Source organism: Triplophysa dalaica, chromosome 1, assembly GCF_015846415.1.
Source record: "Triplophysa dalaica isolate WHDGS20190420 chromosome 1, ASM1584641v1, whole genome shotgun sequence".
Classification (NCBI taxonomy): Eukaryota; Metazoa; Chordata; class Actinopteri; order Cypriniformes; family Nemacheilidae; genus Triplophysa; species Triplophysa dalaica.
The window spans coordinates 8,924,279-8,951,815 of record NC_079542.1 but is presented as its reverse complement, the minus strand read 5'-3'; the positions used below and the strand labels follow the sequence as shown (position 1 = coordinate 8,951,815).

Genomic DNA, 27,537 nt, shown 5'->3' with positions numbered 1-27,537 from the left:
AGGAGGATCGGCGAGGAACTGCTTTTCTTCAGGCAACTCGACAACACAGTTTTATATTATCCCAGCTATCGTTATTTTAACTGAGCATTAACGCTTCTTATTTTACAAGTACGAGAAGGTCGGTTTGTACTGTGTACTGTAACGCTGCGAGTGTGGTAAGACAGGTTATAAATAATAACTTTAAGAGTGGGATGTTCCCCATAGCTGTGATAAGAATGAGGAAACACCAGCGTCTCTCACTGATTTGTTTGTAAGCACAGCACAGTGCACACGAGTCTCTGGACACAACTCTGTGTCCGAGTTCAGCATCGTGCCTCCAGATCGGCGGTCCGATGGCAGACCCGTCAGACTCCAACACCACGACAGGGACAAGTAAGTACACATCATAGTAGACGTATGTATCTTAACACGTCTGCAGACGAGCCCTGGTGGACGCAGGACAGCGATTAAACAAGATGTGTTCTACGTGTGAAATACAAGAGTCGTAAATGCATACGTATTTTTGGCTTACAAATGTGTTTATAGCGCACTTATAAGTGAATGCAAGCGGTATTTGGTGCAGCTGTCATTCGTAAAGTTATTGTTGCTTGACCTGGGATCGATCGCTGATGCTACACGCCAGTCTTGAGATCAATATGGTTTAGGAATTGAACATTTCCCGACCTTCAACTTTTGCTCTTTTTTACCTGTTAGGAATCTCTTTTTTATCCGTTTTCCACATGTAAAGTTGCTCAATGTTTGATCTTTGGTAGTTTAGGAGAACTCACGAGTTGTTCGTGGTCTTTAGGAAAAATACAAGTCAAAAATTAAACCAAATGTATTCATACAGTACATTATGGAGCGACAAACTTAATTCCTTGTTTTTCTAGCAAAATGTTTAGAATGATGCAGACTTTTTCAGATATCTTGAATGCAAGACACATCAGGTGTGAGAGTCCCATCACTTTTCTCTTGACATTGTTACTTACACTAGGTTGTGTTGAACGATTGTCAGATGGTGTAAGGCAAGTCTTAAATAATGCGTGTCTTTACAGTTTGTGTCATTGTTCTAACTTGCAATTCTGAGTTACACAATACATAAATGCTTAGTGTGTCATGAGTTTTTTCATGTACCTCATTGCATTTATAAGCTTACGCTGTTTGCATATAAGAAACTTGATTCGGGTTATCATCTCACTGTAGGCTGGGGACTCTCCGTGCTCGCAGAGGGTGTCAGAGCAGGACCGCCCTGGTTTATTGCATTACAGAGAAACAGTTGTCACATCACATGGTTGGAGAGGAAGTGTTTTCGGATGACTAGTTGGAAAATACCTGTCAGAAACCCTTTTATTTATTGTGTCACACTTGCACTTCAGTACCATGATCTTGGTATTGAGTGTGTGACTGGAGGAAATTACTTTGATGTGCCCTTATAGTGTTTGTAGGATTCAAGTAAAGCAGTAAAACTGGAAGAGAAATTATAGAGCTGGAACGACTTTACGGCTTTAACAAATAGGCCTATTTGATCAGCCGAGCATCCATTTGTTTCGCAAAGTCATTCAGTTCCCATGAGTGATGGAGTGTATTTTTCTGACGGCACCTGTTGTAACTTTAGACACTGCGTTTATTTCCCTTTGATCATCAGGCCTGCTTTCAGAAGTGGGCGGAGCCAGTATTTGGAATGCGTATTGTTCACGAGTCAGTGAGTCAGAGCAATGATTTGCTAGTCATCCTGCTTGTCCAGGACTGTGTTTGCGTAGAGCAAGTTGAGCTGAATGACTGAATCAACGTTATGAATAACATTCTTGACATTTGTTTTTTTTTGCATTTTTGTGTGTGGTTAATTCAGTAAGCATAGACACAGACGTGTATGTTATGCTGACGTGCAGATATCACAATAACTTCTTTGTCTGCATGTGTGCTTGGCACATTAGATTGCTGGGGTTCAGAGTTCACACTGGGAGTCTGATTTACAGTTCATTATGCAGACTGAATGACCCTTTGACCTCTGGTGCTCTGGAACATCATGTTTAAATAAAGGTGGTTCTGTTATTGGCTTCACAGATAGAAAGCTTAGAAGAAACGCAAGTGTGCGCTGAGAGGATTTTGTATTCTGCTTTTATAAAAGTATAGAGTGAGCTGGGGAATTTGCTGTTTCGAAAAGGTAAAGATTTTTTTTATTGGATCAATGAAAATTGTGGCAAGAATTTACATATTAAGAACTACCGATAGACAAGAACTTTTCTCTTGTCACTAAAGCTAAATGAGATACATATTTATATTACCACAAGTCTGGAAGCTGTTATTATTTTAAACTACATGCAAGGCCCCTTTAGGAACAGCTATTTTTGCATTGCCTACAGGCAGTTTTTTCAGTCATACAAGAAAAATGCTGTGTTCAAAACCTCACCCTATATCCTATATTGTGGAATATATCATGTATCACCTATGATTATTGCTAAGTTGTTATAGTTTCATAAACACAAGCACCTGTCCCAAAGTTAACTTTCTGCCTGTGCTTGGTTATCAGTCTGGCTAGTGATATATCAATTAATTTGATACTTAATTTTATTGTATTAATATTTATAAAATAATTTAACATTATATAATACCAACATTAATATTTAATATCAATATTAATATTTTATTAAATATCTAAATATGCTCATTTTCCAGCTTCCAAAGAGGTAATAAATTCAGTTTTACCTTTTTTTTGAATGTTTTCTGCCTCTCTCCGGGTCTGGAGATAGCACTTTTAGCATAGCTTAGCATAGATCATTGAATCCAATTAGACCAGTAAGCCATGTGCTTATTTACAGACAAACTGTGTTCATGCATGCATATCCGAACAGTCGATAACAGTGACAGGTTTTGCTATCTTGTACCTTTCATTCGTGTGCCGGTATGCGTACGGTGAACTGAATGTGCTGCTTCTCTTTGCCGCTCACTGCACAGAGTAGATGCCAAAAGAGACTACTCCTGCGCCGGGAAAGTGAGACCTCACGCTCGCGGGGCGGTACTGAAAGTTTTCCAATGACCTTTTGAAAGACACTAGGTTTGTCGTTATGCGCATCTTTTGAACAAAAGTTGCTTAAGGGGTCGGAAATGTGGCTAAATCTAGTAAAACGTAACAATGCCCGGACAAATAAGGGATGAATGGAAAACAATGTTGCTGAGGCAGAAAAGGCCATATATGATAATAGTGATGATAATAGTAATGCTTGCCTTAGCAATCCCTGTCAGTGGCACCATGATAATACCATGGTTTTTTGCACTGACACATGCTAATTCAATGGTACTTTTTAAGTACCCTGAAGCACCATGTAAATACCTTTGGCCATGCATATGAAAATCCTTTACTACCATGGAATAAATGACTGTGGTATTACCTGAACTGATACCATTATACTATCAAAACTTCTATGGGTGACTGTGAAAGAAATACAGGGTGATGAAATGAGAGACATTGGAAATGAACAGGGATTACTGCATCCCCTGAGTCATAGCAGGGTGCCATGCCAACATTTGTCCTCGGTGCGGTTCTCAGAGGTCATTTTCTCCCTGTGCAGTCTTGTACTGTCATTCTCTGTTTATCTGCCTGACCAAACACTCTGTGTATCATTTCTAAATCGTCTGTGTTGTTCGTAATGCTTAGGTCTTTGAATACTAGCTGTTCTAACTCTAGCTCTTTAGCAAGTGTTGTAACTCAATGAAGATATGGTTTAATCCAACTGTATAGCTCCTACGTAAAGCATTTTTCTGAAAGTGCAGCTTGGAATTTGATTTTGTACCGTGAGACACCTGATACAGGACGAAACTGAATCTTGGAAGAAGGCAATCGTGATTCGTGTATACAATGTGATTTATACCATAGCACATATTAAATTTGCCAAGAATTTTTTTGCAGCTATTGCAGATATTTATGACAAAAACTTGCATTTACATGGAATCAAGTTTTTTGGAAGGCTATCATTTAAATGTGTACTTTATAGGCCTATGTACACCAGCGACGATAACTTTGAACATTTAAAGGTTTTAAGGCTAATGTGAATATTTTTGAAGGATCTATTGATGGGAATGCAACATAATGTACATGAACTATGTGTTCAGAGGTGTATAAAGACCTTACATAATGAAGTGTTATGTTTTTATTACCGTTATGGTCTATTACTATCTACATACACAGCAGGTCCCTTACATGGAATAAGCCATGGCCCATGTTGTTTCTACAACAGCCCTAAATAGACAAACTGCTCTACAGAGTGCATTTAGTTAATATGATATCTCCTCTGGCAAAGAAGTGAAAACGTGACAACATCTTACTCCTCTTTCAGCCACCATAGTGCTTAGAGTTCGAAAGGGAGAGGTGGAGTTAGCCATTGGTTGCAATTTGCAACCTCACCACTGGATGCCGCTAAATATCATATACTGGACATTTAAAAATAAATCTAAATTTAGGAGAATGGCAGAATCCACACCACAACTATAAAGAGACAAAGCAACAATGTTGCTGGTATCACTTTCAGATTTACTTACAGAGAATGAACAATAAAGCATTGAAAGCCAAAAAAAAACATTTCAATTTAAAGAGCTCACAGATTTAAAATGTGAAACTGCACCATGCAAGCGTTAAACACAACATTGAAGTTCTTTTTTTTTATTAACGGTTGTATTGAACAATATCTCCCCAGATAGCAGTGATGAGGCAAACACACAGTACATCGCCTTTCTTCTGGTGCCCTTCTTCTTTCTGCTGGGGCTTCTGGGGGTCCTCATATGTCACATACTGAAGAGAAAGGGCTACCGTTGTACAACTGAGACAGATGAAGACGAGGAGCTGGAGAAAGATGAAGATGAACACGAAGTGGAAAAAGATCCAGAAAAAGGAGGTGTGGGCTTTTGTTGACTGTTTGTTAGAATTTAAACTATATTGTGTCTTATGATGACTCAAGGAGGACAAACTTTCCTTAAAACATTCCTCATTGCTCAGTTTTTATTGATTGCTTAGAGAGGTAGAATTATGGAAATCTTTGGTGTTAGCAGAATTTTTATTTTATTAAATGGCTCCTGATTGTTTGTTGCAGTCATGTTTTATGGGTTGAAATTAAATTAAATTGAAAGCAAGTAAATATTTTAAATCACTTCCTTCTCAGCAATCAGCTGAAGAGCCATTGAAGGTTGAAAGTGGATGTGCAAACATTACCTCATTCTATGGTGCGTGTGGGATGGAAGATTTAAATTTAGTCCACTTGGATACATAGATGTTTTCTTTGATTTCAGACATTGTTTGTTTTGAAAACGTGGTGAAGAAAGTAATGATATGAAGAACACACAGAAATGTAGTCCTGCATGCACACAGAGACCCTAGAAGTCTTATTAGTGAGGACTTAACATAGACTGCATGGTTTTCGTACTAATAACATTTGCTGCACCCCAAATGTAACCCTTCCAGAAACCTGTTGACAAAATTAGGTTACAGAATAAATATGACCTATATATAAACCTTTCACACCGTAAGGATCACTTCAAAGTGATAGTTCACCTAAAATACTCTCTCGCTCATTTCAAACCTGTATGACTTTCTTATGCAGAACACAAAAGAAGAATTATTTGAAAAAAAGTTGGTAAACGAACACCGTCCACGACACCTTCTCAGTTCTTCTGTATGGACACAAAACCAATGCATGTGGATGGGTGCCAGTTAACAACATTCTTCAAAATATTATTTTTTGTGTTCTGCGAAAAGAAAGTCATTCAGGTCTGACATGAGAAGAGAGTGTGTTTTTGAAATGTTTTTGGGTGATGTATCACTTTGAATATCATTGTATATTCGTATTAAATATTTTATCATGCTTGTTTCAAGATGTTTATTAAAATACTCATTTATTGCTTATTTAAAACCTGTACACACACACACAAACTCTCAGTCTCATAATATGTCTCGTCTTCTAATTATTGTCTGTATAAGTCATCAGTTATGGTAATTTAGACTGTAGTACAGCCAATATTTAATAATAGTCCCTATTCTTGGCTTGGTTTGTCGTTTAGTGCATTAGACTGTTTAAAATGCACCGAAAGATGCTTTGAACAGCACATGTTTTAGCTAGAAAAGACAATTGTGTTTTTATTGTTGTTTTCTGTTCTATTTTTAACTGCTTCAGGAACAGAATTGTTGCCTTGACACACATTTACTTTTACAGGACTTACCTGTACATCAGTGGTGTTGTTTGTTTTCACATTTCTTTTGTCTTACTCTACATGTTGTTATCCCGTTTACATTGCTGACAAACCTGGTTTGTCTTTGCCAAATGACTCTGAACTTCTTTGGTGTTGACATACAATGCTGTTATGCTGGTAACCAGGAAGTGTCTTAGCTGCTGGACACTAGAGTACACATACTACCTCGCCTATTTCTTTAAAACAACATTATCTACCATTTCTTTTTTTATTTATTGTTTATCATTTTAAATATATTGTGGAAATGGGCTTTTAAGGTGTATTCTAAGAATGTCTATGCGTAAATGTCTGCTTGCTGAACACATTCATTCGGACACGCCCAATATCACATTTACATTACATTTAGTCATTTGGCAGACGCTTTTATCCAAAGCGACTTACAGTGCACTTATTACAGGGACAATCCCCCTGGAGCAACATGGAGTAAAGTTTCTTGCTCAAGGACACACTGTTGGTGGATGCTGGGATAGAACCAGCAACCTTTGATTTACCAGTTCAGTGGTTTAACCCAATAGACCACCATCTCCATATTGTTTTTCTTTTGTATTACTCTACATATTCTATATCACCCCACATACCATTGCATTGTTAAGGATTAGATATATGTTCTTCCTTTAGATAAGCCTATTTCCAAGCCTATCCTTTATTTTGGAAAACACCATAAAACATCAAGCAGTGAATAATACTTTAGTTCAGCACTGTAAATATCAGAAAATATCTAGTTTCATCCAGATTAAATTTCCTTTAGTGTGTTTATTTACAGAGAATTTCTTTGGTTAAACCTAAAATTGAATGTCATCATTTATTCACCCTCATGTCATTGGAAACCTATATATGACTGATTATTTTAGCAGTGGATAGTTTGAGAAATGTCTCTGTGGTTTTGTGTCCAAACAATAGAAGTCAATGGAGTCCCAACATTTCTCAAAGTATCTTTTGTGTTTTACAGAAGAGTCATACAGGTTTAGAATGACACAAGTGAAGTAAATTAAGAGTTTGTTTCCAAAATTAAAAAATCACGTCTTTCTTATGTTATTATGTTTTTATTGTGTTAGTTAGTTAGTTAGCTGTATTTTTGGGTTATTATGGCTTAAATCAAAACAAAACAACTGCAGTTGGATTGATATTAATTGGAATACACAACATAGAACTTTTAGAGTTATCTCATTTTGGAATTAAACTCTTCAAATAATGGGATATAATCATTTTAGGGTGAAAAATCACTTTTTAGAGCCACTCATTTGATTCCTATATCCCTCTGCTCTCATTTGGAAATTTTACTCTGACTACAGTGTTGTGGATTGTTAATGATAGTGATTGAGATCAGAACACCTTCCAGTGTTTTTTTGAAGCTCATGAACATGAAATATAATATAACTGCAAATCGCAAACTGACTAAGAATAAGATCATGTCTTCTGAGCAGTTTATTTCATATATCACTGTATGGATCTCCTGCTCTATGACTCATTTAAACACCGGATGTCTGGCTTACTGCATGGGGTCCATGGCTTCAGGAAGGACATGGGTGTGTTAACTGTGTTTGGGTGTTTTTTTTTAAACTGTCAATCCCTCCTATGAGCTCTGTCAAGCCATATACTAGGCATACTTTTATGAGGCCCTTAACAGTAAGAAGTCAATGAATAATGTTTATTGTTTGTATTTTAAATCATATTGTTATCATATCAGCGGATTAGTCAGTAGTGTGTCATCAAAAAATTGTATCAGTAGTTTTACCACCAGCATCATTACAGTTGGTGGGGAGAGTTTTTAAAAGGGTGAAAATAAAGCACTCATCACTATTAGTTTACTACAAAGGGTTATATTTCCAACATATTTATTAGGAATACCAATATTTACTTAAATTAAGTGTGATTTCTGTTTTGTTTTTTTACTTAGACCTGAACGAAACCTTTAGTGAGTGCAACGCCGACACAGTAGGACAAATTGTTCAATACATCATGAAAAATGAAGGTAAGTGTGAACTGGTCTGTTTGTTCTCATACAGCATCTTTGGACATATTTTTGCCTTCTTTGTACTTGAGGAAATAGTGGTTTGCTCAATCATTAGATAAGGATATAAGGCTTCTCAGAATTGATTGTGTCATTATATGTTTGTACATTATGAGGTCAATGAGGTGTGTTACCCAGTCAGACAGACAAAGTGATTGTTCTTCTGACCTTCGAACAGTGAAGCGTATTGAGTTCGAGAGAACATGCCATGGCCCTCGATTGACTCAAACAATGCACTGGATGTAAAAAAATGTCCGTTTGTATAAATCCAGACAGTTCAAAACATGCATTTAAAACAAATGTTTTAGCTGCAATATCATTTTGTTTCACTGTGACCCAGAGATTGAAACAAAATGAATATAGTTCAGTGAATATAGTTTAAAATTCCACTTTTAAGTTTAAAATTGTACTTTTGTTCATGTCAAAGTGAATTACAAAGAGCAGGTCACAAGATTGTGTTTTACTGTAAGCTTGGAGTAGTAAACTTGTTTGTTTAGATTGAGTTCCTTGTTGTGCCAGCAGATGGCGCTGCTTGTCTGGGTTCAGATAGTGTTTTCACAATCGATTTAAACATGTTGTCATTCCAACTGCAAGAACGTTTACAGTTATGAATAAAATGGATAAACTGACCTCAAATAAGGATAAATGTAAAGGTGCAACTGCTATTGGTTTGCATCCATATGAAGGGTGAGCTCCCTTTAAGAGTCAAAAGGTTTTCAATGAAGATGTTCTATATGTGAGGCTGTATAGTCTCTTCATTCAGTGTTAATTTAAGCTATTTAATAAAACAGTCTCCCTTGTTTGTTTGTCTTTCTCTCCAGCCAACACTGATGCACTCAAAGCCATGGTTCAAGAGAGCATTGACTCAGAAGGGTAAGACTTCCTTTAAGCCTTCATTTGTAAGTGCCTCATAATAATTGCCTGATGGTTCACATCTCTCCTGTAATATGTGGTTCAGATTTCATCTGTTAACACATCTTACATAGAACCCATTATAATTAAAAACATTGTCCACACTTTTAATGTTTTGGAATGGGAATAACTGTTGAAAGTTTCGAAAAAAAAACTCACTACAGAGCCATGGCAAGGATTACTGACCACATTTCCAGTGTTCTCGGTTCTATAAATATAATTTCCTTTAATTTAGACAATAAAAGATCTCTAAACAGTTTTAATCCCTGGAAATGTATTGCATTTCAACATTTTATTTGAAGCAGAAGAAAAGGATCTACAACTCTATATATTTCTTAATCAAATACACAAAGATGCAAAGGAACAAGGAGGCCTCAAACATTTGGGGTTATCGTAGTAGCCGATTGCTAGTGTTTTTGCACAGCAGTACCCCATTCCTCCAAAAGGTGGCACTGTTACGTCTTAAATGATGCCCGTAACACAGGAAAGTTTAGAGGTGAGGTCTGTCTGTTTCACATGACATATCGTGAGGGAAATCACTGTGAAGCACAAAAACATAAATCACTGACAACCCTCGGAGCCAGAATTAGATCCGGCAAGCCAGACCTTTAAAATGACATATATAGTGTATAAAGAAGTGTCATGGTCCGGAGGATATGGAATATGAGTCTGGGTGGAGAGATGCTTTCCACTCCGATAAAACAACCCAGATAATGATGATATATTATTTTCAGAGTAACCGCAGATGTAGTTCAGCACATTACGTATGGACTTATTCCACCAAGTTTTGTTTTGAAGAGTAAAACAGTGTTTTTATCATCTGAAACCTTTACTATTATCTTAAAAAATAAAATTGCTTTTTTTGATTTAGATTGTTTTACTTAATACCCAGAATCACACACCTTTTATAATGGCCCACTGCATAATTTAACTTCGTAGATCCGTCACCGATCTTTCATTTTAGTGTGGGTGGTGTATGTTTCTCAGTCTATCTGAGCATTTGTGTGAAAAGCAGATTTGGGTTTAACAATGAGGTCACTCTGCTTGAGTCTCACACCCTCATGCTTCCTCCAGTCATCAGCAAAAGAATGAGAGCGAGAGAAGGATAGAAGGTTGAGAGCCAACAGAGAGTGTGAAGGACAAGAGAAGCTCCAGATGGGGTGGTTGGAAGCTGTGAGGGAGAATGAGAAAACAAAGACACGGATAGGGTAATTACTCTTGTTAGATTAGTAGGTTATACAGTGAAGAGGAATAGTGTGATTGGGTATTCTGCTATGTCTATTCTCCAGACAGCCTGCTGGGCCCAGAGCCAGAAGAACAATTACTGTGGAGCATAGGGCTTATGAGGGGGGAGGAGTCATGGGCGGGGCTTGTGTTGTCACAGGTGGATCTTGGCTTTTATATTTGGCGTAATATCAGTTTGTGCTGGTAAAAACATGTTTAGACCATTAAAAGATTTGCACATGAATATTAATGAGTGAAGAACCATCCTCTTACCTTTCCTGTTTTACAGGGATAGTTCACCCAAAATGAAAATTCGGTCATCATTTACTCACCCTCATGTCATTTCAAACCTGTATGACTTTCTTTTTGCTGTCAAACACAAAAGAAGATTTTTGTTTTGTTGGTAACCGAACAACAGCGGCACCCATTGACTTCCATTGGCTTTGTGTCCATACAATAGAAGTCAATGGGGAGCGCCATAGTTCGGTTGCAAACATTCTTCAAAATATCTTCTTTTGCTTTGTACATAGGAATGTAAGTCATGCAGGTTTAACAAAAGGGTGAGTAAATGATGACAGACTTTTCCTTTTTCTCTTCAACACAAATAGACAATAGATTTATTTATGTTTATCTGATATTTATAAACATGCATTCATGCCATATTTTACAGTTTTTATCTTGTATACATCTCATATCATTCTTTTATTCAATGTTTGCTTTATCACCATGAAACCTTGAAACAAAATCAATAAAAACGAATACAGTTTTTTATACTGTTATTGTCCAACACAATCTCACGGCAAGAAAACAAAGTTTGGTGAGTCATGCCTTCAACTTGCATTTACATTTTTCCACCATTGTTTTTGAGCGCAGCGTGTTGACGTCATAAATGGCAAATTTCAACTCTAGTTTTTCCACAGACCTTGATTCTTTGGTTGAGTATTACTGAAAGAGTCACTTTAAATCAAAGTTTATAAATAATCAAGCCAACTGCTCTCACGCTATGTAGTTGTGGCTCTCAGTTACTAAACACACAGGTGTTTAGTAAACTCTTGTGTTTTCACAGACCTTGATTCTTTGGTTGAGTATTACTGAATGAGTTGAGTCTGAAGGGGTTGAAGTGTTAAGAACATCTATATGTGTGCACATGCACGTATCTCCTCGTTTGTTTTCTTATAATCCCTCTTGCAGATGGCAGTGCAGGTAACATCTCTGTCCTACTCTTCCTCTCAAGTGAGGCTTGCAGACACACATGCACAATGTCCCGCAGTGTAATGAAGACAGATAAGAAAATGACTAAAGCGTTTGCCCCTTTTTCTAACTGTCAGCGTGAAAGGACCAAATAAACACAGCGAGGAAGCAAGAGAGGAGATAAAGCAGCAGGGAAAGAGAGTATCTGTGTCGCTCTGGAACCAGCTGCTCCACTTTTGCAAAATCGCAGTGGGTGTTAAAGGTGAAGTGTGTAATTTCTGCTCCGCTAGCATCAGCAAATAGACTTGCAAAAATAAAAGGTTTTCCAAAAGATGTCCCCCATCTGCCTTTGGTCAGACAAACAATAGTCCCGCTCCAAACGCGGGTGGTTGAGCTGATTAGGATGTTAGGATAGGGCGGAAGTGTTTATTATATCTAAAACAAATAGACAAAAATAACCTTAAAAGGATGTGTTCAGAATGAGAATGACATATCCACTGTTTGCGGTCTTTTATTATTCTTGTAATGTTGTTTTGGGAAAACGCTTCAAAGATCATATCAAATGCATTGCATTGTGGGATTCAGTACCCAACAAATGTAAATTCAGCTGCTCCTCCAAGTTTTCCATGTTTGCATACAACTGTTTTGCATACAGTGCGCGCGGCACGTGCGTAATGTGCTTTTACTCTGGCTTCCTTGATCTAACGTCGCAGTTAAGCTGATATTTTTCTGTTTGTCTAAAATTTCCAACAGTGCCCCAGTGACGCCCACCTCTCCAAACACGCCCACCTCTCCAAACACGCCCAACAGCCCCTTGAGCCCTGCGCTGCCAGGATTTTTACCCAGCACGGCCAAACACACCTGTAACCACCTGCACACCATCGGAGGAGCCAGCGGACATAAGAACATCTGCAACCGCTGCAACCAAAAAAAATGGCCTCTCATGAGACGCTTGTCCAGCAAGAGGATAGACAGACGCAGTCACATGGGAGAGGTCACAGTGTTGTCTGTGGGCAGGTTCGTGTCATTTGCATAAGCACATTTATATACGCAGGATTTCACACACCCTCGCGTGCATCTGATGATGGGGTCATGACCTAAACATACAGGGCTTTCCTAGGGCTGACTGTTTGTTTCCATAAAACTAGATGAACTTGAATAAATACATGATTATGAAAATATAATTTTAGCATTTCTAAAATATGTAAATATATAGGATTTTAGTTGTTGTTATAGATGACCATGCATGATTAATAAAAAGTAGATGCATTTAACACAGAAATCTAGTTGATCGTCAGTATTATTGATATTAGTATTAGTTGTTCCTGTGGAATTTATTTCAAAATAACTCTGACGTCATTTACTTTAATCTTCCCTAGATTCCGGGTGACAAAGTGTGACCCCAAATTGGCCCGTGATAGGCGGACCCTGCTGATCACTGAGCCCAATGGGAGTGTCCCTTCATCCCCTGCTAAGGCTGACCCCCCTGCACTTAGCACAGGTGCACAGTCTCAGGTGAGCCGAGTTTAATATATAAATATTATGTCTGTATTATAATATTCTTCTAATATACAGCCATTGAAAAAAATTAAGAAACAACCCCAGTTTTGTGTATTGTGGCAATTCCAGTCCAGTGTTTGTTGAATTTCGACCAAAACAAAGCTCAGGAATGACATAAAGTCACCCAACAGCAATGTGAAAGACTACGAGAATGCAAAGATGCATGATAGTTGTGAAAAAGGCTTTTAATCTTATATTCATTTTGAACTGATCCTTAAATGTAAAAGCATTAGTACTGTGTTGTTTAATAGTGAATTCACTTTTCTTTGCGGTATTCAAACTCCAAAATTTTGACCAGGTTGTCCAGTTAAAATATACTGCAAATAAAAAGCAATATTTTCATTTGGGAGAAATGTGGTCACCAGTTGAAATAATGAAACCAAAATTATAATCTTACTTGAACATTTAACCTAGTAAATTCAGAAAAATTTAAAATTCTGAAAAAGTGAAAAATTAACTTTTCCACGACTGTATAATATACTGTTATCCATCTCCTCAGGATGTCCTTGAATTTGCATTCGTGATTGTTGTCTATATTAGATTGAAATCTCTCCGTACAATTTATCAAGTAATTATTCAACTCTGAATGTCTTTGTTTTTTTCTTGTTTCCTTTAGGTGAAGGGTGACGATGCAAAGTGATAACCAGAGTTTCTGACAGGTTCTCAGGCAACATTTTAAAAAGATTTTAATCTGGAAGTCACACTTCCAGTAAAGAGTACGATAGACACGAGAACGGAGGAATAAAGAAGGATGTCGGAAAATGACGCACAACCTCCAAACTGTCGTGTGGCGTGTCAGTTGTGGAAGGAGAGAAGCCATTTTACATAGGTTAACCTGTCACCATGACAACCATCATTTCACAGACACAGACAACCATCATTTCACAGACACATCAATGACTAAAGCGTGTCAATGGTTAATCAAACCAGGCACTGTGGTAAGATATCATTGTCGTGTGCCTCTTTACACCACTCCTGGAAGGAAGAAGTGTCTTCTTTTGTTTCCTCTTTTTATTTGCAAGCTGTGATACAGACGTGAAAACAGAGCCATGAGATTTCTTACTGTTTACAATCCAAACGATGTTTTGTTTGTTTGTTTTAACCAGCTTTTGACATTGGAGTACATGTGCTCATCACTGAATACACCCTTTTTCACCATTGGGTTTTATGACTTTAAATTATCTATTAACATTTGTGCGTAAATCAATGTAATTGCATGTTTATCTGCTTAACACATTCATTGACTGGTGGTGTATTCTGTAATGTCTTAATTGGTCACTTAATGCATCGCTGTAATTATTGCTTTATTTCACTAGTCTCCCAAAAACACTGTGGTTCACAATTGTAAAATGTTTTTTATGGTCATGAAAAAGCATCAGTGTAACTTGCATGCTTTTTCAGCACTCCAGATGCTAGCATAATGTATGTCTCAAGTATAAACGAGAAAAGACAATTTCTTCATTATACTTACTTAACATAATTGTAGTTAAATGTATGGAACCATATAGGCAACAAGCACAATAATTTAAGGCTTTTACTAGTTGTGTGGAATGGGATCGGAGCATTTTAACCAAAACAAATTCTCAAATATAGATTTCAAATGTTGTAGATTGCCTAATATTATTAGGTTTTTGCCATTTGTTTTTTTTTATTTTACAGCCAGCATTAAAACGAAAACCTATTAAACAGCAATCTAGATTTTTATATTTGCTTGCACAATAGCAGTCAGTAGTTTGTTTAAAAGCCTTGCTGTTCAAACTGCCTTTGAAGGAATTCAGACTGAAATACTGTACAGAAATAGTCTTTATTGAGAAGACAAAGAACAAATGTAAAAGAAAAATGGAAGACTTGCAGAGGTATGTATCGAATTGTTAAATGTAAATGCATATGATGAGTGCTTAAATCTTTTATATGGAGAATTTATACATTAAAAAAATTAAACACATTTTGACTAATTGTTTCTATGACCTTCTAAAGAGACAATTAACACGCCTCTCCATTCTGAACATCACAGTACCTGTACATTAACTGCATTCACCTTTCCTGAGATCAATTCAGTCTAGCTCAAAATAATTCGTAGAAATGTTTCCAGTCTTCTGGATGTCCTTCCTGGTTTTTTAACAACAAACTTTCAGAGTCAGCGATCACAGTCAGGCGTGAGACGTAAAATATGCAGTCCATTTCTAGAAGGTTAAACATCAGTACGTGTCAGTTAATAGATGACTGAAGCAGAACTAATGCCCTTAGGTCTGTGCCTTTACCACAACTCCTGTCGTTCTGAAATATCCAGCATGTGACCTTATAAAATAACATGGTTTTGTTTTATATTTGTACTTCATGCATGATGCTATTTCTAGGAACAAAAAAACATCAAGCAACAAAAATGTGCTGTTCCTATAAATGTTTGGAGCATACAAATGGTGGCATTAGTCTGGATTTGTTTAAGGATTTGGGAATCATTAACTCAAACCCACACTGACTTTAAAGATATGTAAATGCTCAGCGACTTTGTTACAGGCTAATTCAAACAGTTTCATGTCAGTAAATAATTATTTTGCATATGTTCTCTTTTTCCTTACAGAAAAACTGTGACTGGGTCTTTGGTTAAGTTGATGACACTTACGTTTTGATTTAAAGGAACCTTATTTAAACTCAAATCCAAGTTCAGATAGATTGCACACATTGCTTTTTACACATCCAAATACTTTGTATAATTGTTATGTTCTTTCTAGTCACTCCAACTATACACAGAAGTATTCATTACGCATTTAGGAATAAATATAGTTTAAAAACATGTAGAAATTTTGATATATGGCCAATATATGATCATGAATCTGACCATAGAAACCACAGTGCAGCAATTGGAATATCATCATCTGATTTAAAACTGTAAAGCAAACAAGTCAGCTGTTGTCTCCGAAACAACACAGGAACACAAATGATGGAAAGAGGAGAACAGAAAACTGACATGAATGACACCGCAGTGAAACTATTTCCATTCTCACGGTTTCTTGCATTCAAAATGTAATTTAATAGTTTATATAGCTTTATATTCCCAGTCAAGATGGCTTATTTTCACCCCCAGATCCATTAAAAACATCAGCAGAAATGAAAAGCGTTTATAATCTTTGTCATAATCGTGTTTTAATATTCTGTTAGCAGGCCTGCTCAGAAAACAAACATCAGGCAGGTTCAGCACAATGTAGCGGTCATACATTACATTCACAAACACACTATGGCATTGTTTTGCTGCTGCGCACACAAACTTCTGGACAATTCTTAGCATTCGGTTAAGACTGGAGGGAAATAATATGAGGTTATATCAGAGGGCCCTGTGGCACTGTTATCCATGAGACATAAATGTCAACGGATTACATGGCAAGTCTTATGATCAACTACATTGTTTTTATTTTTCCCCTGGCTCATGTGACAATCCTATGTTGTCTGGTATTTAAGGACAAAAAGAATGGAATGAAAAAGTTAAAGTATTCACTGTGACATTTCAAATGTTTCAATGCAGTCATAATGTCAAGTTATTGCAAAATCAGTCTTTGTAAATACATTTGATCTCGTCTTTTTATAGTCTCATCTGGTTCAAAAGAAATTATTTTAACAGACATAAAAGCACATATACTTCATGAAACATTTGGAAATACTACTTTAAAACATTAACCTCATAAAGGTATCATACAAATTCTGGTAAATGGGATTTACATTCATTTTTATGAGAAATTCTCCTTTAATTTTTTCATACATTTATAGAAATGTGCGTCATATGCTGTGGAGTTCATTTAGTTGCTTTGATTCTTTCTCTTCAGGCCTCAGCTGGTTAACCAGTGTTGGTTAAAGGCATAATTCATATCTGTGTGCATAGCGGATCAACAACTTCAATGGCCTGATTCCTCAACACACTACTTTATTTTTCCAGTCTTAATAGAACCAGGAACCCAACCAGGAATATAAATATACAATGGTGAACCACGTGAAACCCAGGTCATATTTCATATTCAAAATATTTATTAAAAATACCTTTAATGTCCTTCTGAAACCTTGTATCTCCATATTTCATTATTTTTTGCCACGAATCATTACTATTAATCACCCTTCATGTTTGTTACTGGATTTTGCAAATATCTCTAACCGATAAAAAGTGTGTACTGTGTTTTTTCACAAACAGTGAATTTGGACATCCACGGTTTCAGAAGGACAACTGCAATATTGGTTTGAGCATTTACCATTCTATTGAATTGGCAATTAAAATATGCAAATAAAACATCATTTTATCTTAAATTTCAAATTCAACATTATTGTTATTTCTTGCGATTTTGTATTTAATATTTAATTTAATAGATATTTAAAATTATTTGTAAAATTATAGCAAAAATAGAGTTTATGATGCTTCTTTTTGTGAATCATATTTTTTATTTTAAATTTAAGGCTAAAATATGACCCAGACATGTGTCAGACAAATGTCTTCCTAAACTTCTATGATATTGACACTATGTAATGTACTCACACAAACCCGCATATTGATTGTCTTTCAGATTGTTAAATATGAACTTGATTTCAATCTATTACAAACAGAAGTTTGACCATCATTAAATATCTCTAAAAGTACAACAGTTAAGTAACCCAACACCTGGACACTGGCTTGAAATGAGTTTTTTCACTTTGTACAGAACAGTATGAAAATAAAAGTAGGGCTTTGACTGAATTATCTCCGCTGAAAGAATATCTGACCATATAGAGCTTATTTCATTATCACATTGAATTTAAATGTGTATAAAACTGTACTAAGGAAAATCACACAAAATTGTGTGAGTTTGTCCACTGAATCACAAAGAAACATTCACACAACCTTCATTTCCGAGCAAGTGTGCTGTCTTTTACGTGGACGATTTCTGTTGTGTAAACAAGAGGCAGCTCCTGTTGTCAAGTCTTCATTTGAATTGAAAGTTTTCTTTTCAGTCAGTAGAAATCGACGCCTACAGAAAGACTTCATTTTATGAAAGCTATTATTTTGGCTATATTCAAATGTGCAGGGTGTGAGGGAGCAAGTATGGAAATGTTCCACATCTACAAAGAGCAGTACCACGCCCTTTCTCACGTGGCCGTCACTCAAAATCCTCTCCTGCCGTCGCTGCATCCAGGGCAGCAAGAGCCTCGGCCACCATCGAGTCTGTGATGCTCATCCCGTCGCTTTCTTTCTCCGTTTCTTGCACTTCTTCTATGACCACTGGCTCATTCTCATCTCTGTCGTCTATAACAAGCTTGGTGTCCGCTGAGGAGAGGCTTGTGCTGCTCGTGTGCATATCCACAGACAGCATGCTCTCCGTGTCTGGAGTGCTAGGCTCCCTGCATCTCATCTCCTCGAATTCCTCCTCTTGTCCATAAGGACAACCATCTGACCCCTCTGATATCCCCCCGCTGCCCAACCCAGAGTCTCGAAATCTCTCCTCCCGCTTTCCGGGTTCCGTGCCCAAAATCGGCTCGTCGCACAACGTTTTGACGGGCATCCCCTCCTCCTCAGCCCTGAGGATGTATTGTCTAGGGTCATGCTCAGGTTGGCTTGTTCTGACCCGCTGGTCCAGAACATTGGCGTGGAATAGGTTTAAGTGGTTATTGTCTATGTCGAGTTTGGTAGAGCTGGGGTGGGTGCTGTAACCCAGGTTGTGGAAGCCCTGTTTTTTGTGGATGTGATCTCCCTTCTCTGGGAATAAGTTAGACTGATAGAGCGAGCTGGTGGTGGGGTCATGCTTACAACCAGGAACATCCACAGGAACTGAAGGGTCAGAGATATAACTGAGGAGAGAAATGCAGGAAGTGCATTAAAATAATGCAGATAAACATGAGCTTGAGGAGTCAAATTAAAAAGCACAAATGCTACAAATTAAACATTAAAATAAGTCCCCATTGCTGTGGATCAGGTCTTCAACAACTTCAAGAGACCAACAATGGTTTCATTTCTATGGCAGTAGTGTCGTTAAACTGAATAGCTGGGAATTGAATCCGTGACCTTGCAGTCGCTAGTGCCACGTTTTACAAGCTGTGCCACACAAACCATCATACTTGTTATCAAACTCATTAAAATAAATAAATGCATTAACTTATATGGGGTTTCTGGAATTGATGCAGCCAATGGATTTGAATGAACCTGAAATTTGCATGGCGCAGGCAAACACCCTCATCGACGCAAGCAAGATCGATCTACATTTGTAAAAACTACAGATCATGTCCATCTTCACATTGTTCTGTTTCCTCATTCTTCTTCAAGGGAACATTTTCAATCTGAAATAACCAACCCGAAATTTCCATTTCTATATTTAAAATGCCGTAAACATTCTGCACAAAAAGAACTGAATTTAATAATATAAAACATAATCAGTTCAGTGTGATGTTGCAAAAGAAAAGCACGCCTATGTATGTATATTTAACTGAATATGTCTCATTTCATGATTACACATGCGGTTTAGTCCAGTCTATACAAAATCAAAATGATTTAACAAAAAGCAATTCCAAACACACAAAGATTAAATGCAATGTTTGTACTATTTGCATAAGAACGCTCAAGCTAAGCTCACAAATGTGACATTCTGGGCAATTAAAAGCCAGTGAGAAAGTATGAAAGATTCATATTATTTTAACTGGGAAATGCATCATAATATCGCCCATCCCTACCATAACTCAAGCATACATTTTTAAACTCAGTCAAGCCTAAAAGAACTCATCCACTGACAAAGGGTTTTAATAATAATGTTTTAACATAATAATGTTTTAACAGCAAACTGATCCCAGGTCAGCCTTCCATGACACAACATGACCCCTTAGTCTGACTGAACTGTTAAACATTAGTGGTTACGTTAGTGGGAAATGCACTGGTAGAAAACAAAAACAGAACCGTTTCTCTTACCCTTTTACCATCCTACAGCAACTGCAACCCATCTGGACAGTTGTGTAGTGTACCTGGAGAGAGAGAGAGAGAGAGAGAGAGAGAGAGAGAGAGAGAGAGAGAGATCCATTAGTATGTGTGTGTTTTATGACTTGCATGACTGCACTTCCCTTAAATAATATTTTCCTAAACCAACAATATTGACAAATTATACAGCATGAAAACTGGATCCGTCTTAAGACACGAACTACACATTTAGTCAAAATTACGTTTTGGTCAGAATTAAATTGGAAACAGAGACAAAATTATTTCTTACACATACAATCAATATTTCGGTTGGTTAAACGGTTAAACTCCTTCATGTTTTTAAAGAGTCTGCCAGATGAATTTTTTTTGTATTATGTGAATATGCATGCAATTCTTTCCATTTCTAATCTTTAAACAAAAATAAAACCTACTTAAAATACACAAGTGACATTTCTTCAAAAGCTATTCGAAGAATCTACAGTTGTGCCAGATCCGAGTTGCAGAATCGGTGCTTAGGAGAGTGAAACGTGATTTGAACAAAGGGCTATTTAGAAAGGACGCTTATTCCTCACCTCGGCTGTTTGACCATGTGGACTCGAGCACAGTCGTATCAGTGTAAAGAACACAGCTGACTCAGGCGCAATAAGCAAAATCTAAACCGACCAAAGTTACCGTGAAAGGAGCCAAACTCTAACACAAAGGTAAAAACAACTGTCTCATTGATGTATGAAATTGTCCAGCATGTTGTTTAAGGTGCTGTCTTTAGTGAGGGGCAGCCACACATGTGTCTCTGACATTCAAGATTACTCCCCACAGCGCCCGCTCAAATAAAGTCTATTATTAAAACATCCTTATTCTGAGAAGAGCGACACAGACGGATTGACCTTTCCGAGGCCTACAGCGCCAATTCAGGTTTTGGCATTTCTTGTGCTTTTTATGAGCAAGTTGCCTTGTAAATAATTGATGGTTCAGTCTGGGAAAAAGATCTACAAAGACAAAGACAATCCCAGACACCCTCTCTTTCTCCTGAGAGGAAAGAGGATGGAAAACCAGACGCAGCCTCACGTGATGTTAGACAAATGAACATTCAAAACTATGAGAGCGATGCAGGCCTGGCCCTTATCAGCACATTGTGAAAGTCATTTACAATAAATCAAAGTGTGAAATTTTCATCTTAATCCTGATTTCAGTAAATTCAATCAAATATAGACCATTAAATAAATTAAAAAAAAAACACTATTTACAATCAATATTTTTTCCTGTGGTACTTGTAGCACTGAAACTTAAAATATGGCTAACAGCATCAAAAAGAGTAAATAACATAAGCAAATATAAGACAATGTTTTTAGGGTTTATTGGCAAAGCAGTAGACGGTACGCGAAGGCAAATGGTTAAGGCGTATCGGTCACCAGTGGAAAAATTCAAATCGGGAAAGATTATTTTACTGTGAACCTGTGTCCCTTTCAAAGCTTTAATATAAAAGTAACATAAAAAAGTGCTATTATTCAAAGACAATTATTCAAATACTATAAATGTATGACTCATATCTCACAGCTTTTAGAAAAACTGGTTGGAAGTTAGCAGACGGATGTGGCACACATCACAAACCTGTTTGTCAGCAGGACTATGACACGGGCACCTGGCAACCCCTTTGTCAGCTGCTAGGAATTATTGTATTTACAGCACTCAACACAGCACACCCTCGGATTTACCACAATCACATAATCTCTCTATCATCACATTAATGATACAAAAAGGTTTGTGTGTAAGAAAAGATAAAATGTGACTCGATGAAACGTTCTATAAACCGAGATTATATCTTCTGTAGGAGAGGATGTAATGTATTCCTTGAGCAGTTTTCTAAACTGATTGGTGCACCATTCTAAAAGATTAAACAGATTTAACACATGTTCACTTTTGAAGCCTTGAGAATAAAATCTAAACCTATATAACTCAAAACACTTTATCACACCCAAGAGAAAGAAAAAGATAAAACAGGTCTTCAAAAAGATTCACACTCACATACAAGTTTAATATCATTTGTCAGAAATGTTTCTCCTGAATTTAAAAACCTTTTCATCTGAAGCATCATTTTTAGACCTAAATATAATTTAGCAACTTCTTTCATTACAAAACAAACATATTCTTGTTATGAACCTTCTGCCAAACATCTATCCCATCCCATTAACTTATTTTGTACGGACACAAAACCAATGCAAGTGAATGGGGACCAGTAAACAACATTCTTCAAAATATCACATATTTGAAATTCACTTTTTTCTTATGCTTTTTGTTGTCCCTATGTTGTTACAATTGTTTTCATTGTTTCCCTAATCTGTAAATCGCTTTGGATAAAAGCGTCTGCTAAATGACTAAATGTACAATGTAAATGACAAGAGAGTGAGTAATTTTTATTTTTGGGTGAACTATCACTTAAGATATACCTCTGAAGACTTAAAGTTGAAGGGAAGGTTAATAGATTGGAATAGGATTTAATATGATATTAAAATGGTAAAAGGCCTGTGGTAATGGTAAAAGGAGATAAGGTCATGAAGAGGACACTAAAACAGAGGCAGAATGAAACCAGGAGACTGTTGACATTGGCAGACTTTTCCATTGGAATAAATTGGAGCAGGGAGTTTCTCATCTCTGTAGAACGTCTGCCCTCCAGCTAATTTCTATTCTGCGCTGAATGTGACAAATGCTTAATCTCCTGCCTGAGAATGAGAGGCTTTTCCATGCCTGAGACCTTAACCTAAGGCCCACACACACAAACAGGTAGGCTTTTACAAACACACACAGATGTTGAACTAACAGGCAGGCTAACGTGTTTAGACCTAAAGGCAGACATACGATATTACTGACAAACACACATATTAGATGACGCTATGCTCTCCAAGCATTATATAAATGTTAAAAACCCTTCGCTGACTCAACTGTACCGCGTGCCAGCACAAACCTAACCTACACACACGTGCTGGCCTTCAACAGCCAAGATAAACAAATGCACAGGCGACTAATGTTTCATTTCCTTTAATGTGCCGAGAACAAAGTCAAGCAAACAGGCAGATAAAACAGCGATATACATCTCTGATTAACACACATTGTCTGAAAGACACCTGTGAAATGTCAGGGCTCATAAGAAATATGTACATATCATACTATGATTGAAAAATGGCGTAATACTATATTTTAAGTGATTGAAAGGAACAGTTCACTCACAAATAAAAATTCGGTCTTGATTTGCTCACAATTTCTTTGGTCTGATGAATGCAGAGAAAGATATTTGGAAGAATGCTTGTAACCAAACAGTTCTTAGCCACCACTGACTAGAAGGAAAAATGCTTCAGAAATGTCCTTGTTCTGTTGAACACAAAAAATATATATTGAAGAATGTAGGAAAGCAAACAGTTCTTGGGCACTTTTGACTACCATTGTCATTTTCCCTACTATGTCAATGGTGGCCAAGAACTGTTTGAACAAGCATTCTTCCAAAATATCAAAACAAAGAATTTAAAACATATTTGGAACAACTTGAGAGTAATATTTTCATTTTTATTTGTGGGTGAACCGTCCCTTTAAAACAATAAGATGGAAAACATCCCGTACTAAAAACATTTGGATCTATTTTAAATGCTGTTGTGCTACTTTAAAACACATTCTACATTTTATAATTGTATAACTATTTTGCATGCAGATTATGTTTCATTTCGTTGCATTAGCAGCACAAAGGTTAAGAAGCTGATTCCTAGGGAACACGTACAGAGAAAATATATAGACCTTGAATGCACTGAAAGCAGCTTTGGATAAAAGTATCTGCCAAATGCAGAAATGTAAATGAAAAATGACATAATTGAGACACTATGTATCATTTGTATTTTGATTTAAAAGTGAATGTAACATCATAGTAAAATTTGAAATTAACTACTGAAAACAAAAAGATGATTCCAAATGGTAAGCAAACACGCATTTGCACTTAATAATATATACATTCCCAAAACATTTATTTTACCCGTCAATAAAAAATGTATTATAAAATTGTGAAAAAAGTACTAATCATCCAATAAGAATTTGTTATCAAAATGTATACTGTAAAAGCATAAATGATCTCAATTTCATGAAAATCCTAACCAAAACAATGATAGACATTCATTGACATCCACATAACAAACATTCCAGCTGTGGATCAGTTTTAGGGTTTAAATTCACATGAAGCCTTTTCATTGTTTTGGTAGTTTTTCAGTTTGGCCTGTTAAACACTGGTTTGTGTTTTCAGGTTAAACATTACACAACCCTGTATGTCCCATCTAAACATAAAGAAGAGCCCAGAGCCAACCGAGGACTTAAATGTAGGACTTCAAAAGCCTAGTCTTGGGTAATGTTTAACTTTTACATACTATTTTGTTCCTCAACGCCTGAGCAAATGTTTCACAAAGTGTAATAGCTAAAACACAAACACTGCGTTTGTGTCTGTGAGAGATAGAGGTTATGTTAAAGGATTAGGTTATCTGCCAGTGGCGTGTGTGTAACTCAGTACTGATGTGTACGTGATGTGTACGTCTTTAACAGGTGGAGGGTTACTACATAGGGGATCAGATTAAGGAAGGTGTGTTTTAAACACAAGAAGCAAAACTGGTTTCTCTCTCTCTCTCTCTCTCTCTCTCTCTGTTATGCTCCCTTTCATTTTTATTTATGGCATATGGAAACGCCAGATGGCATGAAATTATATTCCATGTACATTTGACATGGGTCATTAACAATGCAAGAAACACTACGAATACTTCACAAAAGCCAGAAACATTTAAACAACATTTTCAAGTGTACTACCCTAATCATTAATAGACGACGTTTATTAATCTCATTTAGCTTATTTCTTTCATTTCTGTCAGTTCACATTTGTGGTTTTCTCTATCATTTACATCTAAAGACAGGTGGTAAAATGGGAAACTATTTGTTCACTGTTTTTTTTTAAATGCTTTACATTTACAAATAATGATGCCCCCTTTAAATATTGCCAAATATGGGTGGGTTGCCTGTGACACTGTTGCCACGGCCTCAGTACCTAAAGACCAACATGTGCAAGATTAGTCCTCTAGAGAATGGCCATCTCATCAATTAATACCATGCTAAACATACCAAACACACACACACCTTACATCCTGTGTTTATAATCACTAAACATCACTTCTTGCTATACAAAATTTCACATCAGTATGTGATTTCATGAAATTGCTATACAAAATTACACAACCTTTTAAATGACAAACTACGGGCTAGGTGGTTTTATGTTCACTTTTCTTTGAGACGTCGCTTAATGTAGTTTATTTGAATAATATTTCAGGTTATATGCAACACATTTTACGGTCACATTTTACATTTGTATTCACACAAGAGAAAGGCATTCCAATACAACTACGTATACTACTCTATATTGCTGGTAACACGGTTCACTTTTCCAAATCAAAAATGTAAATAACAACCCAAATTAATAGTTAAAACTACAGTACACCTGGTATGAGACAACAAATATTTTCCATTATACAGATGCTGGATGCAGTGAAAAATTAACTCTCGCACAAAGGGAACAGCTTTTTCCTCCAAGGTCACCCAAGAACACCAAGAGCAAAGTGCTCAGAAATCTCACTCCATTTGAGTTTTTCTTCCAAAGCCACCAAAATCTATTTCATTCTTTGTTCATTCTTCAATCAATCTACGCATACACTGGTTATTATCACAATCAGAGATCCAGTCATGGGACCTCACGAATGGGAAGAGGCACACATGTGCTTCTTGTACATTCATACTTCATGTTGGGGGGTTAACTAAAACGCGCACTCACTGATGGATGTAATGCACAGAATTATAATCACAAAGTAGGGATTTGTTAATGGAAAAGACACAGATTAAAACAATGAATCGTGGAAAGAGGTAATGCTTTGTTCAACACCCGTTCATACTAAGATGTATAATATAGGCTTGTGTACACACCAGTAGTTTAAATGTCAAGGTAAAATGCCATAGCCAAACCGGGATGGAAGCCCAGGGGCCACACCTTGTTTAGTAAAGGCAGACATTAGTCTAAAGTAAACAATGACTGTAAACAACACCTATTCAAACGGCATGAACCTATTCAGACCCCCCCATGCCTAACACTGTCCACAGCTATAACAGTCAACACAAGCTGACTGTACACAGATTGACCCTAGTGATCATAATTTAAAAAAAGTGTTTTTTTAACAGTAAAGTCAAAAGCTGAATCGACAATTAATGCGTTATAGCCAACAGGCAGGACTGGGTGTGTATTGGTATCTCCATTCAGTCCCAGCTTTGTTTTATAATACAAATATTTTGTCATTTTTAGAGACGGCTCATTGCTTTGATGCTATAATAAACTTTTAACTCACTGAAAACATAACAGTATAATCTTATACTCGTGACAGATATCACGAGATAAAAAATTCTCACAGAAGAGAAGGATGTGAGATTAGAAGAGGGCAACAAAACTTATATTTTTTTGGTCAACTGTGCCTTTAACACCCGAACCCAAAACAGACACTAGGCTATACACGCAATATGTCTATATCATGCATATTTAATGGAAGAAAGAAAAACTACACCCTTCATGTCTTCTTTCAACTTTTACGACAACGAATATTAACCAAACATCAGATCTGCGTCACTGTTGTCGCAACTCTGTTTGCTTAAACCGAACTAGTGATCCTGCCTTTAAGAACGATTCATATTATAAACTAACTTTATTTAAACTGTTGTAATGTATTGTAACTTCGATCCAGGTTACCGCGTTGCACAACAGGTGAGGAAACGAAGTCCGTTCAGAGCACCAATGCCGAGTATCGTAATATGTTACCAGTGTTAGAAACACGCCGAAGAAGAAAACCTTTAACGTTACCTGTTACACGGACGAAGGTGTGGCAGTCGTTTGCCAGAATGGCTACAATTTCACAGATAAGTCCGGTGCTCGTTTATTTTTTTCCAGTTCGTAGCTCGTCTTCCCATTTTAAAAATAACAACAGCGGTCCAAGGAAGCGAAGTGTCCCAAAAATTTATTCCATAACCAGAAGACGTCGCGCGCACATCGCAGCACGTTCCCTCCGCCTTCTTAATGTTTATTTTCTCCCTTGTGTTGGTGCTTCCGAGTAAAAGCAGGTCCCCGGCGACTCTCTCCCATGCCTTCCAGACACGTCTATCTGAACCTCTGGTGGCAGTCCAAAGGAGGGCCTGTGCTCGGCACGTTGATGACAAACCATGTGACGAGGGATCAGGAAACTCAGCGAAATGGTCAACAGCTTTAACTTATGACTAATGCTTAACACTATACTGACATGCCCATGGCAGGTGTTCTGGGCAGGTGCACCAGTATGTTAACAAACAATCAGTAAAAACAAAACAACAGCTCTTTCATTTAGCCTGCTTTAATAAATTACACTATCAAATGAAGTTGTGAAAGTTTGAACCTGTGGTCTTAACTGTGAAACCGAAGGTGGAG

The 27,537-nt window shown here is 37.0% G+C and overlaps 2 protein-coding genes across 2 annotated transcripts; one reads left to right on the top strand and one right to left on the bottom strand.

The window, feature by feature from the left end:
* The first annotated feature begins 17 nt into the window (after window positions 1–17).
* rell1 (RELT like 1) lies at window positions 18–15,059 on the top strand. The gene is made up of 7 exons (XM_056747083.1): window positions 18–372; window positions 4,671–4,868; window positions 8,114–8,188; window positions 9,049–9,100; window positions 12,308–12,571; window positions 12,934–13,069; window positions 13,731–15,059. Exons 1-7 carry the CDS (start codon window positions 333–335, stop codon window positions 13,752–13,754), a joined length of 789 nt encoding a protein of 262 aa, XP_056603061.1. The 5' UTR covers window positions 18–332; the 3' UTR covers window positions 13,755–15,059.
* Window positions 14,900–27,461, bottom strand: zgc:194930 (uncharacterized protein LOC557813 homolog). Its single transcript, XM_056747094.1, has 3 exons — window positions 26,941–27,461; window positions 20,025–20,077; window positions 14,900–18,916 (listed from the first exon to the last, which is right to left on the bottom strand). Exons 2-3 carry the CDS (start codon window positions 20,054–20,056, stop codon window positions 18,229–18,231), a joined length of 720 nt encoding a protein of 239 aa, XP_056603072.1. The 5' UTR covers window positions 20,057–20,077; window positions 26,941–27,461; the 3' UTR covers window positions 14,900–18,228.
* Window positions 27,462–27,537: the final 76 nt, after the last annotated feature.